Source organism: Physeter macrocephalus, chromosome 8, assembly GCF_002837175.3.
Source record: "Physeter macrocephalus isolate SW-GA chromosome 8, ASM283717v5, whole genome shotgun sequence".
NCBI lineage: Eukaryota > Metazoa > Chordata > Mammalia > Artiodactyla > Physeteridae > Physeter > Physeter macrocephalus.
This window is the reverse complement of record NC_041221.1, coordinates 146,028,516-146,050,568: the sequence shown is the minus strand read 5'-3', so window position 1 is coordinate 146,050,568 and position 22,053 is coordinate 146,028,516. Positions and strand designations below refer to the sequence as shown.

At 45.6% G+C, this 22,053-nt stretch overlaps 1 protein-coding gene across 1 annotated transcript in view; it reads left to right on the top strand.

Annotated features, from left to right (window-relative positions):
• The window catches only part of GLRA1 (glycine receptor alpha 1), an 85,452-nt gene that overhangs the window by 45,146 nt on the left and 18,253 nt on the right, over positions 1-22,053 (top strand). Inside the window, exons 4-7 of the mRNA XM_007107979.3 lie at positions 13,965-14,188; positions 17,287-17,369; positions 18,597-18,734; positions 21,444-21,658. Of these exons, the coding sequence (XP_007108041.1) occupies positions 13,965-14,188; positions 17,287-17,369; positions 18,597-18,734; positions 21,444-21,658 (660 nt within the window). The remainder of the gene's footprint in view (positions 1-13,964; positions 14,189-17,286; positions 17,370-18,596; positions 18,735-21,443; positions 21,659-22,053) is intronic.

Here is a 22,053-nt window from a genome sequence, read left to right as displayed (position 1 = left end):
GTGCTTTGTGACCACCTAGAGGGGTGGGATAGGGAGGGTGGGAGGGAGACACAAGAGGGAGGAGATATGGGGATATATGTATACATATAGCTGATTCACTTTGTTATACAGCAGAAACTAACACACCATTGTAAAGCAATTATACTCCAAAAAATATGTTAAAAATAAATAAATAAATAAAATAAAACCTTCCAGGAGAGAATGGCATTGTAGAATGACCCAGAGAGGAGAAGGGTTTTAAAAGCTGGTGTGTGTTCAACAGCAGTAAAAGGGAGACAAGTCAAGTAAGAAAAGAGAATCGCATTCAATGGGTTTGGCAATGGAGGATGGGGGAGGGGAGCGTGTATGAAATTAGAGAATGCTATTCAGGGGCACGACGAAAGCACAAGACAAAAGGAAGTGAAGACAGTGGGAAGATAATTCTTTCAAAAAGCTCTGCTATAAAGAGAAGGTGAGGTGGTGGTGGCGTCCTTTGTCGTTTATTGAGCACTGTTCTAAAAACCAGGCATCTGTGGTTAGCAAAGTATGGGGATCATTTCATATAACACAACAATCCCATTTTATAGATGAGGAAGCTGAAGCTCAGAGAGGCTTAATTCACCCAAGCTTTTCCAGCCCATAAACACCATCACCAGTTATTATTCCCAGGCTGCCTGAATCCTGGTGCCCTGCTCTTGGCCTAGGCCACCTGTTGAGTGTGGGGCAAGAGGAGAGGCTGCAGAGCCAAGGGGATGTCAGGGTCATGGGAGGACATGACTTCACCCTGGTCTCCTGCACTCTGGTTTGGCTAACAAGTAGGATCTGTGCAATTCTATCAGAACTGGTATTGAGAGAAGCCGTTGGCTATCCACCCCTGTGGATATTTGCAAATGAGACCTCAAGACCTATGAAAACAGCTACCATGCTAGGAGGTTAAATGCCCCTTAAGTCCAACCATAAAAGTTAACACATTGTTTAGGAAGCAGTCACTTCTGAATGCCAGCCTACTTCTGGGATCAACTGACTAAATCGAATCAACTGATTGAATGAATTGATTTTGAATCATAGAAGATAAAACTTAAATCCATCTACTTCTTTCCAACTCTGCTGCTGTCAACTCTAGTTCAACTTGGCACCATCTCTATCCTGCTTGACTGAAACAGTCTCCTAACTGGCGTCCCCGCCTCTCTTCCTCCCCTTCTCTACCACTTCCCATAGTGCCTTTTAAACCCTAAATCACATCACAGCATTCCCCTGCTTCAAATCCTGCAACAGCTGCTTAATCCTTTTACTATGCTCAGCTTCTCTGCCCAGAAAAATCTTTGCATGAATGGTTCCTTCTCATCCTTCAGGTCTCAGCTCAGATATTTCTTCAGAAGGTCCTTCCCCGACTCCCTATCTAAAAATGTCCCCCCTTCCAGTCACTGTCGCATCATGTTCTATTATCTTCGGAGTAATACCTAAAAAGTAAAAAGTTTGCTTGTTAGTTTGTTGTTTTGTTTGCTTTTTTATTGAGAGTGGGGACCCTGTCTCTCTCAATCATCCCTATATTTCCAGTGCCCAGTACTTTGCCTGGACCATAGGAGCTCAATCAATATTTGTGGAGAGAATTAACATTGGAGGTTCTCCAGTTTGAACCCCCATCTGTTGTCAGAACCTCTGCCACAAATGTTGTAGTTTCTGCTTGCACACCTCCATTGATGGGAACCCCTGCACCTCCCCAGGCAGCCCACTTCATCTTGGGACACCTCTGACATCTCTATCTGCTCATGGCTTTCATTCTGATCCTGGGGCCACAGAGAACCAATCTCTGCACCTGACAGCCCTTCCAATAACTGAGGTCAGTCCTCTCGCTCCCTGGCCATGCCTGGCTCCTTGGCCATTCTCCCTGGTTCTCAGTCCCTTTCCCATCCAGGGTGCTCTCCGAGTACAGCAAGCATGTCAATTTCCACCTTGAGCTGAAAGGCCAAGCAATGAATCCAGACCCTCAGGAGTGCTTAGAGTGGAGCGCACCAGGGCCATGCTCATCCTTACTCTGGGTCAGTGGGCTTCAAAGCATTGCTTTTAACAGCAGCCCACCACCACAGTCCATTTTTAAGGTGAATCTTATGCAGCACTTTAACACACTGATTTTTGAAAATGGGCTGTTCTGGAGGAAGTGGAACAGAAGCCAGGAATCTCAATGCCTTGGCCTTTTCCTCAATCGGCACCCCCAGGGTAGCTCTGGGGACCTCCTCAGAACCCTAAAATCATTTCTACACACACCACCTCAAAGACATTTCAGTTTAGGGACTTCCCTGGCAATCCAGTGGTTAAGAATCTGAGCTTCCACTGCCGAGGGCATGGGTTCAATCCCTGGTCAGGGAACTAGGTGCAGCCAAAAAAAAAAAAAAAAAAAAAAAAGACATTTCAGTTTAGGTAACAAGTCACAGCGTTGACTGACACTATGCTTATGGACAGCAAAACTCTGGAACATTTTTTAAAGTATATGAGCAACAGATGAAAACAAGTTTTGTAGTAAATCCAGTAAAAAAGAGAAGAGAGAGAGAAACAGGAATGCCCCTGCTTCGCCCTCTCCCCCTTTCCCATCTGAGTTAACCACTGCAGAAAACACTTTTAGTGTATGTCTTACTGGTCTTCTTTCCTTGAATGTATCAATACATCCCTTCGTTATTACACATCTTTGTCTAAATAGGATTGTACAATACAATTTGCTTTTTTCACTTCACATGTCTTGGAATCTTTCCACATCACTACATACAGGTCTACCTCATTCTTAACATTCTACACACCCTCAAATTTGGAAACATAACAATGGTTTATTATTATTACATTTAGTATGTGACAGAATGATTTTAATCAGTATTTCCAGATTTACGGCCCGCCTGTAAAATTCCACGCTCCAGACATAACATCACTTCATGGTATTTAACCACTTGTCTCCTGATGGGCCTGTAGGTTTATGCAGCTTCATCACTTCATGGTATTTAACCACTTGTCTCCTGATGGGCCTGTAGGTTCATGCAGCTTTCACTATTACAAACAAGTGCCACAATGAATAGTCTTGCACATGACTCTTTGCGTGCTTCCTTAGGATATATTACAGAGGTGGAATTACTTTATCAAAGGACCTGCACTATTTTGACAAATATTATTGCCCAACTTGCTCCCAAAGAAGCTTCGATAATTGTTCCCACAACAGCGTTTTTATCCTTGCCAACTCAAGATATTATTAAGCTTTTTAATTTTACCAAATGAGATTTTTTAAATGGTACTTCACTGTCATTTTTAATTTTCACTCCAGATTCCTAGTGAATTTGAGTATCTTTTCTTTTTTTCTTTCTTTTTTTGCAAAATGGGCATTTTGAATAATATTATAAGTTTCTTCTTTTACATATACCTCCATAATCCATTTGGAGTTTAGTTTGCTGTAAAGTATTTGGTGATGGTTTAACTCTATTTTTCTCTGATTAGATAGTAATTTTCCAGCATTATTCTTAAGTAGCCATTATTTCTCCACTGATTAGAAATGCTACCTTTCTCATAAACTAAATCTATACACACACACACACACACACACACACACACACACACATACCAAAAAAGTCCTAAGTCAGAAGTATAGCAAAAGGTTCTTAGCACTGATTAGAAATGCTACCTTTCTCATAAACTAAATCTATACACACACACACACACACACACATATATACATATATCTTTTTCTAGTCTCAGTTTATTGTCCCATTGCTCTATTATCTGTTTCCATTCTATTTTAATTACTATGGCTTAACACTGTATTTCTATATCTGGTAGAGAAAGTCCTCTGTTGTTCTTCTTTAATAAGGTTTTCTTGTCATTTCCAGTCCATTTTCTCTTCCATACGAACTGTAGAATCAGCTTGTTGACGCCTATAAAAATTGCCTCAGATTTTGATTGAGGTTGCATTGAATTTATAGATTCCCTTGTAGAGAACTGACATATTAACAATATTATATAAATGTGGTATGTCTCTCCATTTATATAGGTATTCCTTTATGCCTTTCAGTAAAGCTTTAGAATCATTTTGCTCTGTGTATATGTGTGTGTATGTGTGTGTGTGTGTGTGTGTGTGTGCGTGTGTGTATATATATATATATATACACAAGTCACACATTTCTCATTAGGTTTATTACTGAATATTGTGTGAGGTTGGTTAATATTGTGGATGAGATCCTTGTTTGTTGTTGCTTTTTCCATTACACGTTCAGTCTGTCTACACAGCTGATGCTAGGCCATTTACACTCTGGGATTTGGGAAGTCCAAGAAAAAGTCTATTAAGTGCCATCCAGTTAGACATATCTCGACACTCCACAAAGCCTTGGTAAACTGCAGACCGAGAGGAAGCCAAGGAGAGAGCCCTCACACATGCTATAGAGTCTGTTAAGAGGCAGAAAATGGGGTTATAGGCAGTCTTGGTATCATCTGCTGGATGACTCTCTCCAATACACCACCATGGGAGGCATCACAGTCATGAATTTATGGCATCCCAGGGTTGGCTCTCCATCAGATCAGATTCAGGAAGGATGACTAACGACAATCAAAGCCACAAAAGACTGAAGTGGGTAAATAAGACTGTTAAGTTATTTTAATTTATGATGAGGCTTTCCATTCCAATAACAGCATGCTTGTGTCCTCCATGAAAGCACTCTCTTGCCATTCGCCGAATACCAGGGAAACAAATCAAAAGTTGCTTTTGACATACCAAATTGGAGGAAAAGAAGGTAGACAGTCTTGAGGAAATCTCATCCAGGCCAGAGAGAGGTCTAAGAAACCATCCCTGCCTCACCACACAGAAACCCTCTTTTCAGACACAAAAAAAGTTGGTGTTCCCCCAAGCAGTGTGACCCTATCCTTCACATGATGCTAGACTACCAACTGCCAAATTCCTGCTCATCAAACTGCCCTTTCTTATACTACCAAATGAATGTCTCCAATATGTTTATAAAATAGTTCTCTAAACAAGACACAGTAGGGACTTCCCTGGTGGTGCAGTGGTTAAGACTCCACACTCCCAATGCAGGGGGCCCGGGTTCAATCCCCAGTCAGGGAACTAGATCCCACGTGCATGCCACAACTAAGAGTTCACATGCCACAACTAAGGAGCCTGTGTGCTACAACTAAGGAGCCAGCCACCCACAACAAAGAAACCCACGAGCCACAACTAAGGAGCCCTCCAGCCGCAACTAAGGAGCCTGCCTGCCGCAACTAAGACCCAGGGCAACTAAAATAAATAAATAAATAAATTTTTTTAAAAAAACAAAGCTCCAAAGCTGCAAAAATCCTTAAAAAAAAAGACATAATACAATAAATTAGCGTTCCACTTAATAAATTACAAGTACAGGCCTGTTCTAAATCATTGAGATTACACATGGGTCATTGTGATTGATGCTGAGCCTTGCCAAATTTCTCTGCTGCATGTTCATCTGTTAGTTTAACTCTCAGAGGTCAAACTTATTTTCCATATTTCCAAGTTCGCTAGTGGTATGTCTCACTTTTATGCCCTGTACTGCCAATACTGTCCTCTTTCCTCTTTTCAGGTTAATATCCACGCTTCAATTTGCATCCTTTGGCAACCAGTTACGAATCCACCTCAGTTTAGCATCACAATACAAAGTTCTCCATCTGATACTGACTATGAGGATATGTATGAACCAACCTGTCACATGGGCTCAGAAAAAAAAAAAAAAGGAAAAAGGCAGCATGCAATTGTCAAAGAATGTGAAATTGGGAGCCAGACAGTCGTGGATTCATATTCCTGCTCTAGCACCTACTAGCTATGGAACTCTGGGCAGGACACTTAACCTCTGTTTAACCTCTCTGAATTTCAGTTTCCTCCCCTGTAAAATGAGTATAATAATATTCAGTGTGCTAGGTTGATGAAAAGTTTAGAGATACAATGCATATAAAATTCTAGCAAATGTTAGACATCTAATAAAATTGGCTGCAATTAGCATTTTTATGTAATTATTAAACTCACGCTGGGCTTTAGTGATCCCCTGAAGATAAACAAAGAGGCTCCGCTCCACTGGTCCAAACCATCAGCAATTCTTCACAACAAATGTAGCCCTGATTATGTGCGATCCAAATGCGAACGCAACAGGCAGGGTGGCGACTTAGGAGAGGTTGAAGGCATGGAGCAGGCAACTGGAGCCAAGGACGCAATGGTCAGGATCTGGGGAGTCTGCCAGCTCTGTACTTGAGTGTAGAGCAGACAGTGGGTCAAATCCAAAGGGCAGGGACTTCGCTGGTGGCCCAGTGGTTAAGACTCTGTGCTTCCAATGCAAGGGGCACAGGTTCAATCCCTAGTCAGGGAACTAAGATCTCACATGCTGTGCGACGTGGCCAAAAAAAAAAAAAAAAAAATTCAAGGGTCAAATCAGGAACGATGTATGAGCACTAGTAGACTGCTGGACTTCGGGCAGAAGCCTTTTGTCCTTTGCCCGTTTTTATTTTTTTTTTAATTTTTATTGGAGTATAGTTGCTTTACAATGTTGTATTAGTTTCCACTGTACAGCAAAGTGAATCAGCTATATGTATACATATATCCCCTCTTTTTTGGACTTCCTTCCCATTTAGGTCACCACAGAGCATTGAGTAGAGTTCCCTGTGCTATACAGTACGTTCTCATTAGTTATCTATTTTATACATAGTATCAATAGTGTATATATGTCCAGCCCAGTCTCCCAATTCATCCCACCCCCCTCCTTTGCCCTTTTTTAATACTTCCTGCTAATTGTGGGTATCTACGAACCCACAGGAACATAACAGCAGCCAGAGGCAGTAGCTGATGGCATTGAGGTATCACAAAACTGTCACTCAGTACAAATCTGGGAGATTCTGGATGGTGTAGTCTAGTAGCTAAATGCTTGGGCTCTGGCATTAACATCTTGGGTTCAAATCCCAGCTTTGCCACTTACTAGCTGTGTGACGTCAGGTACAGTACTTTAACTTCTGCGTGCCTTAATTTGCCTAACTGTAAAATGAGAATAATAGAACCTACATCACAGGATTATTATAAATATAAAATAACACACATAAAGAACTTAGCATCATCCCTTTCATGTGGTAACAACTCAATGTATTATGTGCATTGTTATTATCAATTCTGCATCTGCCAGTAACTAGTGCTGGGAACTTGAGCTTTTAGGGCTTTAGTGTCCACGTCTATCCAATGGAGATAAGAATCTGCCTTTTCACGCCAAACTTCATAGAACAAAACTAATGTGAGGGTGCTTTGTAAAGTAAAAAGCAGTTAATAAGTATGAGACGTTATTAATAAAAGGAACTAACACAAAAAAAAAAAAAAAAAAAAGAAAGAAAGAAGCGAACACAGTGTACTACTTAAAAGCACAGGACTTCAGAGTCAGCCAGTCATGGATTCGAGCCTCAGCTCTGTCACTAACTTTAGAAAAAGCATTAAGTCTCCCCAGGCTCCGTCTATCCATAAAATGGTATCCCTGTGAGAATCTGGGGAGAGGGATCATTAAAGCACTTAGCACCGTCTCTGGCACTCAGTCAAGATTCAGTAAACTCTCCATGTGCCGGTGAGCCAGGTCCATACTCTTGCAGGGCAGTGAGGAGACTGGGGCTGACTCTTCTCACATTTGAAGGCAACATCTTTGGCTCTGATTCCACAGTGCTTCTCAGAGGTCTGGGAAAGTGCTTGAGAAGCAGCAGCAGCTCATAAACCAAGCCTGGGACCCTCCACTCTGAATGCCCCCTGGTCCCTGGCTCTCAGCAGACTGCTCCAGCTCTCACACATCTTAATCCCAAATCCTGTCAGAGCTGAGTCTAAGTTAGAGTTTCTCCAAGGAGAGCAGAGCCTGCCTGATGGCAGATTCAGCTCGGTTCTCCTCCTCCTGCCCTTAAAGGTGTACAAGTGATTAGGAAAAGTAGTGGGAAAGGGGTCAAGATTTCTGTATGCAAGTCCCACCTTAGTCACTGAATTGCTGTGTGGCCTGAGAAAAGTCTCTTTCCCTCTCTGGGCTGTGTGTAAAATGAAGGAGTTGAGACAGAAGTCTACCTGTAATATTTGTGATGAAAATGATGAAGAATAAGATGATGATGACAAAGAACAATGATTCTCTCCTCTGCCCCACTCTCCATCCCTACTATCTTAGTTTAGCTCCTCCTTATCTTTCATTGAACTGTCACAGTGGCCTCAAACTAAGTCTCCCTGGTCCCGTTTTCTCTCACTTCAGCACTTCATGGTCATGCCTCCCACGCTGATCTTCCTGAAGTCAAACTGGGATATTGCTCCACTGCTTAAGACTTCAGTGGTGCCCAACTGGCTACAGAATAAGATCCAAACACCTTGGTTTGGCAGTTAAGGATACCCACAGTTTCAAATCAATCCATTCTACAGCCTCATCACAGCAGAGTGGTTAAGAGCATGTGCTTTATATAATTAGACAAACCAGATTTGAATTCCAAGCCCATTATTTACTGTGTGAATTTGGACTAATTACTTAATCTCCCTGAGCCTTCTTCATCTATAAAATTAAGGTGAAACCACCTATAATCACAGGACTGTTTTAAACATAAAATGAGCAGAAGTTTGTGGCATGCTTAGCACAATGCCTGGTACTTAGTAGGTCCTCAATAAGAGGGACTTTTATTACTTATGCAGCTGATGGTTGAGCTAAACTGAACTGTTTGAATGCCCCTGCCTATACACCTTTGCTTGTGCTATTCCTTCCACATGAAATTCCTTTGACAACCTGCCCCCCGCCGCCCCCCACCAACTCTACAAATCCTAATCCTAAATACACCAAGGCCGAAGCCCTGGTCCTCACGTCCTGTCCTGCTCTACACCTGTATTCCTCACCTCTGTCCTTCCTCCTCACACATCACTGGCCTCCTTTCCAGGCAAAATCAGATATTATTCATATCTCAGAACAACACCAGATCTAGAGATGCTAACTTCAGGAGGATGAAACAACCTGAAAGGGGCCATTTCAAATGCCACCTTCTCCCCAAAATCACTTCCAGATTCACCCAACCTGCCTGGAAGTAATCTCAACGACTTGAAAGCAATATCTAATAGCAGCTTGTTAGAACCTCTTCTGACCCTTATCACTTTCAGTTTTGTATGTTAGATTTGTGTCCATACCTTGCCTTGCTTGCGAGATAATCTTGAGCTCTGTGAGGGTAGAGGCCAAGACCTGAGCCTCTGCTCTCACCATTCTCCCACTGGGCCTCATAAGTGTTTATAGAGTTGAATCAAGTTTAGAGAAGAAACATCCCTTTAATGGCTAGAAGGCTGAGACTTAGGAAGGTATAAGAATCTGATTCTTCATCCTCCTCTTGGGTGATGGCTCTTGGTTCTGACTGCTGTGGGTACACATCTTGCCCTCCACGTCCTCTTCCCACCAACACACCCACCAGGTTCTTAGCTCTTTCCTACTAAAGCATCTCATGCTTCCTATTCCACCACAATACTGAGTTTAGAGGAGTTTGCTGAGAGAGGTTAGAGTCTGAAATTAGACATAATGGGGGCGGGGACGGGGGGAGGGTGCACACAGAAAGCCTTCCATACAGGTTTGTTGAATGATAGAACGAACGAATGAATGAGTTAATACTCTACCTTGGTCTCGCAAGCATGGAAGCTGCCCAGTGTCCAGAAATCAAGCCATCAGGGAATCTCAGAGGCAAGACTAGAGAATGGGTGCTACAGCCTGCTGAGCCAGAGCTCCGCCAGTCCCTCCCCCTCGGACTTAGATCTTCTAAGTCCTCAAGGGCCACCTTGAGGGTCAAGGCCTGGAAGCCAACTACCATAGGTTGGACCTGAGGTTCTCAGCTGGAGAACTCCAGTGCTGCTCTTCCAGCCTCTGAACCTGAACGTGGACCCCCAGCAGGTCCAACACCGACCAGAGTGACTGTAGAGCCAAGTAAGCAAAATGGCATTTAGCTTTCAGCCTATTACAACGGTTACATTGGTCCCTTCCAAACGGCATTTCCTGCTGCTGTTTACCAACCGGGGAGGAGAAAATCGACGCAGCAGCTCCTCTGGGGAGCAGGTGCTGAGGGGAGAAGGGGGCACTGGGAGAAGGGGACAAGTTGCCTGAGGACACCAGACCCAGTCTCCACAGCTCTTACCCTCACTTCTCATGAATCGCTTCAAAGCGAGACCCTATGGTTTTTATTGTTTTTCTCCTTTTAGGTGACATATGTTTCTATTTTTTTAATAATCAACATGCATTACCTCTGTGATAAGAAAAATAAAGTATTTTTAAATATCAGTAATAAAATGCAACTGTAATAATGTCCTTCCCTACTTAAAATTCTTCGAAGACTCCACCTTAGTCCCAGGATGGAGTCCGAATTCCCCAGGACGGCCTGCTCGGCGCTGCATGCTTCCTCCCCTTCCAAAGCACCATGCTCTTGCTTTGTCTCTAGGCCTTCACAGGTGCAGTTCCAACTGCCCAAAATGCTTTTCCTTTTTGGCTCTGCCATATTTGGTCTCACCTTAAATACCACGTCTTCCTGGCGCCTTCCCTGACCCCCACCTCCAAGTCTACATGGGGAGCCTGACTTCTGTATCTCCCCAGTGCCCTGTACCTAATCCCCAGCAGAGCCCAATCTCCATGTGGGGTAAGCGCTACACCGTAGGCTCTGTGACAGCATAAACATGTCTTTCCTTTTCTCAGCGTGTTCTCCAGTGCCGAGAACAGGGCCTGGCACTTAGATGCTCCGTTAAATGTCGCTGGAAAACATAAAACTAATAACGATCACCTATTAGATTTGGAAGGGTTCTTAGAGACCATCTAGCCTAACAACTCCTTCTAACAGTGGGGCCCAGAGAAGTAAATCCAGATTTTAATACCAGGTCTTTTCTGAATTGCTTTGTGACCTTGGACAATGCCTCCTCTCTCTGATCCTCAGTCTCTCCAGCTATAAAATGGGGAAAGCTCTTCCTGCTCCAACTTTTTCCAGCTCTGCTGCCCCCTGCTCCTCCTCCTCCTCCTCCTCCTGGGTGTTGGGTAGCTCCAGGTACACCGACTGGGTAAGTAGGTAGGATGGTGCAAGAGAAAGATAAGGTCAGGTTTATCCTCTCAAATTGTTGCCCTTCAAGTTGAGGAGATAAGACACACACAGGGAGGTAGTGCTAAATTAAATGTCCGTTTTGCTAGGAGATCAGAAAAGGAAGAAGTCAGGAAAGCCTGGGGGCATCAAGCCTCCTACAGGAGATAAGGCTTAAACTGAGCAGGCAGTGGGGGTGAGAGAAGAGGCTCCCCAGCACAGAACTGGCCATCCATAGCCAGGGGATGTAATCAACAAGTGCTCACTAGAAGGTTGGGCTGATGTGGATTCAGATTCCAGCTCTGCTGCTTACTAGCTCAACCTTTCCAAACCTCAGTTTCCTTAACCTCACTATGAGAATTTGAATGTCTAGCTTGCAGGGGTCTTGTAAGGATTAAATGTATATGACAGTATCTAGAACAGTGCCTGATGCCTAACAGGCCATTTTAAGAAATGCCACTTTCTTTTCTTCCTTCCAGCCACATAAACTGGCTTGACATGTTGCTGGCAAGAACATCAGAAGTGCAGCTGGGGTTTGGGGACTGAAGGCTTTTTCTGTCCAACCATTCATAGTCTGTTTACTCTGACATGACTCCCAGAGTGCCTCATCTCTCCCTTCCTCTCTCTCTCTCTCTCTCTCTCTCACACACACACACACACACACACACACACACAAACACACATACTTCATGTAAAATCCACAGGACAAACAGAGGCTTTTCTAATCCCTGATGAGATGGGGCCAGGTTGGGAGCTATTACAATCAACAGGAAAAACAAAGAATCAACCTCCAGTCTGGCCTGAAGTTTTGCCTCCACCGCAGGACTTATAAGATAGGAAATTTTTTTTAACATCTTTATTGGAGCATAATTGCTTTACAATGGTGTGCTAGTTTCTGCTGTATAACAAAGTGAATCAGCTGTAAGTATAAGTATATCCCCATACCTCCTCCGTCTTGCGTCTCCCTCCCACCCTCCCTATCCCACCCCTCTAGGTGGTCACAAAGCACCGAGCTGATCTCCCTGTGTTGTGCGGCTGCTTCCCACCAGCTATCTATTTTACATTTGGTAGTGTATACATGTCAGTGCTACTCTCTCACTTCGTCCCACCTTACCCTTCCCCCTCCCCATGTCCTCAAGTCAATTCTCTACGTCTGTGTCTTTATTCCTGATTATGAGACCAAATGTCATTTTCTATGGGGCTGGATGGAGAGGCTTCAACTAAATTATAGAACAGTCCCATAAGACATCTTGGAACATTTCAGGAAGCTACTGATATTCCTGTAGGCAAACAGAATGTGGGAGGAAGTGGCAGGGGGTAGTGTGGGGGGCAGAAGGGCTGTTTGCTTCAGTCCATGCCTGCTGATGACAGATCGAGGGTGATCAGGATTTAGGGGTAGCACCCCAAAAGAAAATATAGCATAACCTCCTTTATCCTGCACCTTCAGAGAAAAAGCAGCAGCAGGTGCTTCCAAGCAGAGATTATTCCCCGAAGGAGAACATTTAAAGTTGGACTTCAACTGAGGTTATTAATCTTCTTGGGAACTATAAACCCTCTTGGGAATCCAACGGAGAGAGCTATACTCTTCTTCATAGGAAAACACAAATACACCCCAAATTCTACTTGCAATGGAATATTCACAGGCCCCAAGTTTACAATGTCTCTCTAACAAAATTTAAAACTTTTCTTAATGGAAATATTTCTTAACTTCATTACCCAGTTTCCCACTGTGGAGACCTACCACAAATTGCTTCTCAGGTTGTTAATGGGAACTAAATGGATTCTGTAAGTCCCTCTAAGACCCAATGAACAAATCCTCAGCTAGGAGTCAAGGCACCTAGGCTTCAAAATCAACTCTGCTCTACCTTTTCAGAGACACACGGCCAGTCTCAACTCTCTCTAGATTTCAGTTTCCTCATCTGGAAAAAAAAAAAAAAGATGGGGAAGGGGGGGGTAGTTTTGACTAGGACAGCAATTTCTAACCCACATTCTGTAGAAGATGAGCCTCATGCACAAAATAAAAGAGTTCTATGGCCAAAAATAAATCAAGGAAGTGTTGCATAGTCTATTCCCCTCTTGGAGATGCACACAACTCCTCAGCATATTAAGGTCTCTGAGAAGTCCTGCCATAAAGAAATCTGATACATTTGATTTAATCAAACATTTCCCTACTTGGTTTGATCACGACTTTTTCTGTCCCATCAGAGAGCATTTAACTTAGCGCTGGGTTCCAGTAAGATGTGGCATCTATTAGTCCTCCCCAAACAAACAAATCAACACGTTATAGAAGGTAACAGAAGGCCAGTATTAAAACAGAGTGTTGTGAACCCTAAGACCAGCAGAACACTATAAAATCCTTCCACCCAACTTTCCTTCACTGCTTGGGAATTGGGCAAAATAGTGTGAATGCTCAGGCATCAGCTTTTAGTCTCTTCTTTTGTTCCTTCAATCTGTCTAGAATAGTGACTCTCAAACCTTAGTGGGCATAAGAATTACTGCACTGTTGGGGTTGATAATAAAAGGGGGACTTCAGCTTTACCTGTGATGTATTATTTCTCTTATCTAATAAAAACGGAAGCAAACACAACAAAATGTTAACAGGATGAAAAACAGGTGTTTATTACATCAGTATGAACTTCATTTTTTAAATTTTTCAGAAGAAAGAATAACATTTAATTAATCTCAGTTCAGAGTTGAATATACTTAACAGGGCATCTAGAGAATTTTCAGGGATAATTATGACTGCCCTGATTTTTGCCTGATTCACAGACTTTACGTCTCATTCCCAGGTAAGATGCAACCACACTCTGATAGCATCCTCCAGAAGGGGCTTTGGGAAGCGCTGACCGAAAGCACCTGGGTCCTCCGAGATGTGACATCCCAGGGCCTAACTCTGAGTCCACCTCCTTATCTCCTGGCTATAGGACTACAGGGTCAACATCTTCCTACGGCAGCAGTGGAACGACCCCCGGCTGGCCTACAACGAATACCCAGATGACGCTCTGGACCTGGACCCATCCATGTTGGACTCCATCTGGAAACCTGACCTGTTCTTTGCCAATGAGAAGGGGGCCCACTTCCACGAGATCACCACAGACAACAAACTGCTGAGGATCTCCCGGAATGGGAATGTCCTCTACAGCATCAGGTGAGTTCTGTACAGGCTCATCCCCTCCATGCTCAGAACATACCTTGTGGGAGCAGACACTAAGAGGAGGGCCAAACAGAGGTGAACAGGCCCTGGCAACTGAACACCTTTACAGAAGAGGCAGAGCCAGCTCTGCAGCTTACACTCAGCAAGTAAGAATAAAATACCACGGGAACTCCTAGAAGTGAGTAGTTCATTATAACCAGGGGGACCAAGGAAGCATCCTAGAGAGGGAAGGTTAAAGTTAGGCCCCCAAGCTTACCCAGAATTTCAATAAAACAAGATGGGAAAAGAATATTCAAAGACAATGCTAACCCCAGGAACGTTCGGTTACTCAAGATGAATAAATTCCAGAGAGCTGCTGTACAATACTCTACAGTTAACAATACTCTACTGTACATTTAAACACTTATTAAGAGGGTGGATCTCATGTTAAACCTTTTTATCATAATATTTAAAAATAGCCGAGCAAAGGTGCAAAGTGTGAGAAATCACAGCAACTTCAACATAAATGGCCTGCCAGGTAGACGGTGCTGCTCACAGATATAAGCCAGGGCTGCTCCTTCCCTTCTATAAAGCCTTTCTATCCTCTACTCCGTGCACTGAGTCTGCTGGGACTCCCTTCCCCAGTTGGGGGATATCCTGAATATACTGGTTATGGGCAAACTTTCAGAGCTTCCTGCCACACTCTGCGCCCCTCCCAACACACCTAATTCTCAGTCTCCTCCCCCAAGGCATGGAGAGAAGGACCAATGTCCATGTTATATCCTTACTATGTACCATTCACTGGGAATTTACCTACTAGGCTCAGACTTTATATGTATTATTTATAATCCTCCTAACAACCCTATGAAGTAGGCTTTCTTATGCCCACTTTGCAGATTAGACAAGTGAGGATCTGAAAGTTTAAGCAACTTGCCAGAGTTCCCACAGCTACAAAGTAGCAGAACCTAGATTCTAATCTGTTAGTGTGCACCTAATGCCCACTCAGAGCCTAGAAGAACAGTGCAGAGCATTCAATAGGCACTCAAATATTTGATGAATGAATGAATATGTTTTTATTTCAAAGAGCTTAAAGGGACACTGGTCCTACTACTATTGCGTAGCACAGGGAACTCTGCTCAATGTTATGTGGCAGCCTGGAGGGGAGTCTGGGGGAGAATGGATACATGTGTATGTATGGCTGAGTCTCTTTGCTGTGCACCTGAAACTATCACAACACTGTGCATCAGCTATACGCCAATATAAAATAAAAAGTTTTTAAAAAGGGGGGGGGGACACTGGTCTTAAATGACTCTCCTGCCCCTCCAGTCCCTCAGGGGAATATATCTTTTTATTTCCATTAGGAGATGAGCTTTAAGTGTCCAAGCCCATTGGAGAGGCCGTACAGATCCTAATCCCCAAATGTGACTGGATTCAGAGTCTCCCCTGAGAGCAGGCTGGGTGGGAGAGGGGACTCAGGGACCTCAGCAGGTAAAGGAGGCACCGTGGAAGGGCAGACTGGGAGGAACCCGAGGCCAACATGGCCTTGCTCACACATTGCCCGCCCCACCCAGGGTGCATCCAGACTGGAAGGGTGATGGGCTCAGGATAGCCACCGAGGAGGCCCTGGCTGGCTTGGATTCTGCTGCAGCCAGGCTCAGTTTCATACCTCCAGGAAGCTAAGCCCCAGTGCAGCATGACAGAAGGACAAATCAGCAGAAAGTGATGTTCCAAGGTCATTCAACTTCAGGAAATTCACCCAGTGTGACAGCTGCTCCACTTTGGAGCTTTTATCTTCAGAAATTCAACTGCGTGCACTTTCCCTTCCCTTCCCCCTCCTTCTCCCCTCCCTCTTTCCCGTCTTCTTCCCCTCCCTCTCCCTGCCCTTTCCCTCCCTGCCTCTGCCTTGTGCTTAAAGGGCCCGCATCCACAGCCGTGGGTGAGAGCTGGAGGGGGATGTTCGCGCCAGGCCGTGGGCCTCACCACGTGGGGCCGAGGTGCCAGCAGCTAAGCCCCACAAGACCACCAGTTAGGGGTTTTCGGGTATTGAGGTTGGCTTTTCAGGATAGCAGTGCTAGAAAGCCCGCCAGCAAACACATGAGCTCAAAATCCAAAGGCCAGGAGACCTGGTCTTGAACCCTGGCTGAGCCATCAGCTGGCTGTGTGACCTGACATGCCTCCCCACCTAGCCTTCTCTGCATCCCAGTTTTCTCACCTGTCCAGTGCAGGAGTTGGCCTGATGATCTAAGTCTCTTTGGCCTCCATGAGCCTTTCTTCTCTGTTCCCTGCAGCAGGGGCTCAGATGCTGGCAAAGCCTTTCAAGCTGAAGCCTTGCATCGCAGCTGAGCTGCAGACCTCGGATTCTATTAAGGAGACTCCCTCTGGTTCTGAGGCTGCAGTCTCTGCCAGGGCTGAACAACCCAAAATAAACAGCTAGCCCAGACGCCTGGAGCAACCACCACTCCCCAACTGACCCCAGCAGGAGCCCGCAGACACGAGTCAGCTGTGTTGGACACCCAGCATGCAGGGAGCCTCTTGGAAATCACTTTCGATGAGCCCAGTGTGTGAAGGGAGAAGCCAAGAACCACCTGCGCACCTGCTACATACAGGCGCACCCGGGGATGCCTGAGGCCTGGTGGGATAGGGAGGGTGGGAGGGAGGGAGACACAAGAGGGAAGAGATATGGGAACATATGTATATGTATAACTGATTCACTTTGTTGTAAAGCAGAAACTAACACACCATTGTAAAGCAATTATACTCCAATAAAGATGTTAAAAAAAAAAATTCAGGCTCTGCCCTACCTGAGGGCTCTACAGAAGAGAAGGGATGGAGGTAGCCCATGGCCTACAGGCCTTCAGGCAACTTGCTAAAGGCAAGTTTCTAGAAGCCAGACAGATGCCAAAGAAGCCCAGAAGTTCCACTAACTCTGTGTGACTTTAGGCAACAAACTTTATCTCTCTGATGTGGAAATATACATATATTATTTCAGTAAACACTGGTTCCCTAGCCTCCTTGCCTTTCCTAGATAACTGATTTTCCAGTAGTAACTGGAACGGAGGCACAGCTTCTCTGGTTTGTGGATCCAGCATCATACAACTCCTTTCTCTTCCCAGAATCACCCTGACACTGGCCTGCCCCATGGACTTGAAGAATTTCCCCATGGACGTCCAGACGTGCATTATGCAACTGGAAAGCTGTGAGTCCCTTGCATGAGACCTCTAAAAGAACCAGACTCTCCTATCCCCATGGGACCAGCAGAAATTCCCACACAGCTGCTCCTAACCACTGGACCCCAGGAGATTACTGTAATAGCCCAAAATACCAGATGAGGAGCTTTGCTCTTAGAAAACACATTAGAAATCTAACTTCCCTAACATTGTCTGACTGAAGTTCAGCTCTGGAGCCAGCAGCATTCTCCAAAGAGGCACTGTTCCATGTCCCCTGTAAACATGCTCACCAGGAATGGAGGAGAAATAGCTTGAATAAGTCATGGTCCTTGAACTCACAGGGATGCTCACTCCAGCAGGGGAGAGAGAGGTCTTCCACACAAATAACTCTAAGGCAGGCAGCAAGTGGTAAGTGTGTGGTTAGACATACAAAATGCTGGGGCCTCAAGGCAGAAAGTGCACTTCCTTCTGACTGGGAAGGAGACAGGGTATGGAGAAGGCTTTATGGAGGAGATCACAGGTGAACCAAGATTTTAACAGATGGGGTAGCTCACTTCTTTGATTGCAAACACAGAAACCAATCTGACTCATGTAAAGAATGGGATTAAGTGGAAGGACATAGGGGTTCCACATGGACTTGAAGGAAAAGCTAAAGTACAAGAACCAGGCCAGAGCATTTAGGCAACAGGAACTAACAGACCATCCCCTTGGAGCACCACCTCTGAGGAGAGTCTGCACCAGCCAACTCCGAACCCTTTGTCACTTTACTCAACAGTCAAAGTCCTGGGGTAGAGTCTGATTGGCCTAGTTGAGTCACCATCTCACACCTTGGCCCCCAACTGATAGCCCCGCCAGGACAGCATACCATACAGTTATTGCCCAGAGGAAAATCTGCTGGGGGCACAAGAGGGGGCTTGCAAGGATGGTGCACAGGCAAAAATAGTGGAGGTCAGCTGAATCTGACCATGGGACTGAGGGGTGAGGGCAAGAGGACAAGCTAAGGTGGGAGACTTGGTGGGGGCGGGGTAAGAGAGGTGGAAGGGCTGTGGGGTAGATGTCAACAACGAAACCAGCCTTAACCTCTCGTATGGGGAGAAAAAAACAGCAGCAGCAACATAGTCTGAGTTCCACTGGGTGTCTGATGCCTGTCTGCGTCTAACATGCTTCATGTTAGACGCCCTTCCTGAAGCACCCCTGACATGCTTCAAATAAGAGCTTCCGGGTGGTGACTCCTCCTTCTTCTGACCCCACCCCAGTTGGATACACCATGAATGACCTCATCTTTGAGTGGCAGGAGCAGGGGGCTGTGCAGGTGGCAGATGGACTGACTCTGCCCCAGTTTATCCTGAAGGAGGAGAAGGACTTGAGATACTGTACCAAGCATTACAACACAGGTACGTGCGAGGGCCCACCTCAACCCAGCCAGGGCCCGAGGTCACTGCAAACATTCATGCAGTCGCTGATCCAACAGATCTTCCGAGGTACCCATGGTGGATCTATCTCCGTATTTATTACCTAGTGGTTAAGAGAATGTCCCTTGAAACCAAAAAGTGGCTCCCGCGCTTTCTTCCTGTGAGTCTTGGGACAAGTAACTTGAGCTTGGGCCACATCTCATTACAAGGGGAGCTGGGAGATACAGTCTCTTTTCCAGGTAGCAGTATGTCCAGCTCAGGACGGACCCTGTCCCTAAGGCAGAAGGGAGAGCTGACAGTGGGAGGACATCTAGTAGTGTCTATCACAGAGGGACTGGCATTTCTATTTTTTTTTTTATGTGGACCATTTTAAAGTCTTACTGAATTTGTTACAATACTGCTTCTGTTTTATGCTCTGGTTTTGTTTTTCCTTTTTTTTTTTTTTTTTGGCCGCAAGGCATGTGGGATTTTAGCTCCCAGAGCAGGGATTGAACCTGCACTCCCTGCATTGGAAGGTGAAGTCTTAACCACTGGACCACTGGGGAAGTCCCAGGACTGGCATTTCTGAGAGGGCAAAAGCACAGAGAATGTTCACATTAGACCTCAGTGGGGAGCTAGGAGCTGGCACTGAGAATTAGTAAACAGTGAAGTTGGAAAGGGTCCCCTGGGCCGTGAGCTATGAGGAAGGAACCCCGTTTTCTAGCTCAGCTCTCTATCTCCCATGCCTAGCCCAGCATTTGTTGGAAGGTTGAACACAGGGATGAAGTAGGGCCGGATCAGGACTGGCTTTGCCTGCCCTGTTTCAGGCTGGGAAGGAGCTCGTGGAACATTGTGGACAAAAGGTAGTCAGTTAGTATGCCACGCTGGGGAGCTGGGCCGGGGGCTGCTGTCTGAACACAGCCGAGTGGAGTGGAGGCACATGACAGGCTGGGACAGGGGCCCAGGAGAAGAGGTGAAGGCGAGCGGTTCAGAGAAACCACTGTGGGTTCTGATGCAAGTAGAAGGCCCAGAAAAAAAGCAGGCAGCCTGGGTGTTGGTCTGTTTAGGACAGCTGTCTCTTTCCAGTGACCTCAGAGATATCTTAGAGAACCTTCAAAATACTCTCTTCATCCCTGGGCAAGCTGAGACTCAGAGACAGTATCCAAGGGGAACTGGTTCCAGGACCTGCCAAATTACCAAAATCCAAGGATGCTCAAGACCATAGTTGGCCCTCCTCACTGAAGGATGCAGGGCCCACAGATACAGAGGGCCAACTGTACTCTCATTAGCAGTGAGTCCCCATGAATCAAATAATCACAACAGACTCTCACATACCACAGCCCTTTACTCTTTACACAGCGTTTTCTCATTCATCATCTCAGTTGCCCTTTGCTATTCACATTTAAGTGACAGCTGAGTTCTGGGCTAGCTCTGTGGATTCAAGGAGAGAAGACTGGAAAGGCCCTGTCCACATGGAAGGTGCTGTCCAGGGAGCTGTAGAAAATCCCCTGTTAACTGTGCGTCAGTGGACTGGAACTAAGATGCCACCATGGGATGGCCCAGCCCAGTTCCAGGGATTCACAGATTGGGAGGAGATGAGCTGTCTGCAGTCTGGTGCAGAGGACAGGGAGAGAGAGAGTAAGATCAACTTGCCTACTACCTCAGTGCACTATGCCTTAAAGGCTCTGATGATCATGTGAAGAGAGCTGAAGGGACACAGGAAAAAAAGAGCACTCTGCCTAGGGGAGACTTCACAGTTAAACTGCCATAAAGGAGAGGGAGGATTTCTTTGGCTGGTTGTGGGGCAGAAGAAGGGCATTCCAGGCAGAGGGATTATCAGGCTCAAAAACTTAGGGCTCCCCTGGTGGCGCAGTGGTTGACAGTCCGCCTGCCGATGCAGGGGACAAGGGTTCGTGCCCTGGTCCGGGAGGATCCCACATGCCGCGGAGCGGCTGGGCCCGTGAGCCATGGCCGCTGAGCCTGCGCGTCCGGAGCCTGCGCTCCTCAACGGGAGAGGCCACAATAGTGAGAGGCCTGCTTACCGCCAAAAACAAAACAAAACAAAACAAAACAACAACAAAAAAAACCTCAGAAATGTGAAAATACAGAGGATGCTCAAGGCAAGGGATGGAGTGTAGGGGGGTCATGAGTAAAGAAACAAGGGAAATGGGGTGGAAACAGCCTAGAGCTTGACCGTGAAGGGCAGACTAAAGAGTTTGAACTTTTCCCTGTAGGTAATGGGGACTTTCTTGTATGGGGAGAGATGGAAGGAAAGAAAGGTTCTACAAGAGGAAGTAACAGAAATGAGTCACTTTTTGGGAACATAACTGGCAGAAGGATAGAGAATGATCCACTTGCGCCCACTGTTAGCAACAAAACAGTGTTAATGGGGATGATGGCAAATGACATTCTGAGCATTAATGGTTTGTGAGGACTGTGCTAAGTTCTTTATAGGCATTATCTCATTTTACCATCCCAGTAACCATGAGTAACCATATGAGGGTATTATTATTATTATTATTACTATTATCATCATTATCATTATCCCCAATTTACCAAAGATGAGGAAACTGAGACACAGAAAGATTCAAACACTCACCTAAGGACACAGCTAGTGTGAGGCTGAACCAGGACTCCAGTCGAGGTTGCTCTGACCTCAAAGCCTTGCTCCTGTCCAAGGCTACCCGGCCTTCCCACTATAATTTCTTGCAGGCAAATTCACCTGCATCGAGGCCCGGTTCCACCTGGAGAGACAGATGGGCTACTACCTGATCCAGATGTACATTCCCAGCCTGCTCATTGTCATCCTCTCATGGATTTCCTTCTGGATCAACATGGATGCTGCCCCAGCCCGTGTGGGCCTGGGCATCACCACCGTGCTCACCATGACCACCCAGAGCTCAGGCTCCCGAGCATCCCTGCCCAAGGTAAGTCCTACTGCCCAAGAGCACAGAACACCAGGACAGATAAGGAGGACACACATCTCCCTTCCCTGCCTGAGATAAGGCGAGCAGAAGGAATTAGTCACGCTTTTTTTTTTTAACGTCTTTATTAGAGTATAATTGCTTTACAATGGTGTGTTAGTTTCTGCTGTACAACAAAGTGAATCAGTTATATGTATACAGATATCCCCATATCCCCTCCCTCTTGAGTCTCCCTCCCACCTTCCCTATCCCACCCCTCTAGTGGACACAAAGCACGGAGCTGATCTCCCTGTGCTATGCGGCTGCTTCCCACTAGCTATCTATTTTATATTTGGTAGTGTATATACGTCCATGACACTCTCTCACTTCGTCCCAGCTTACCCTTCCCACTTCCCGTG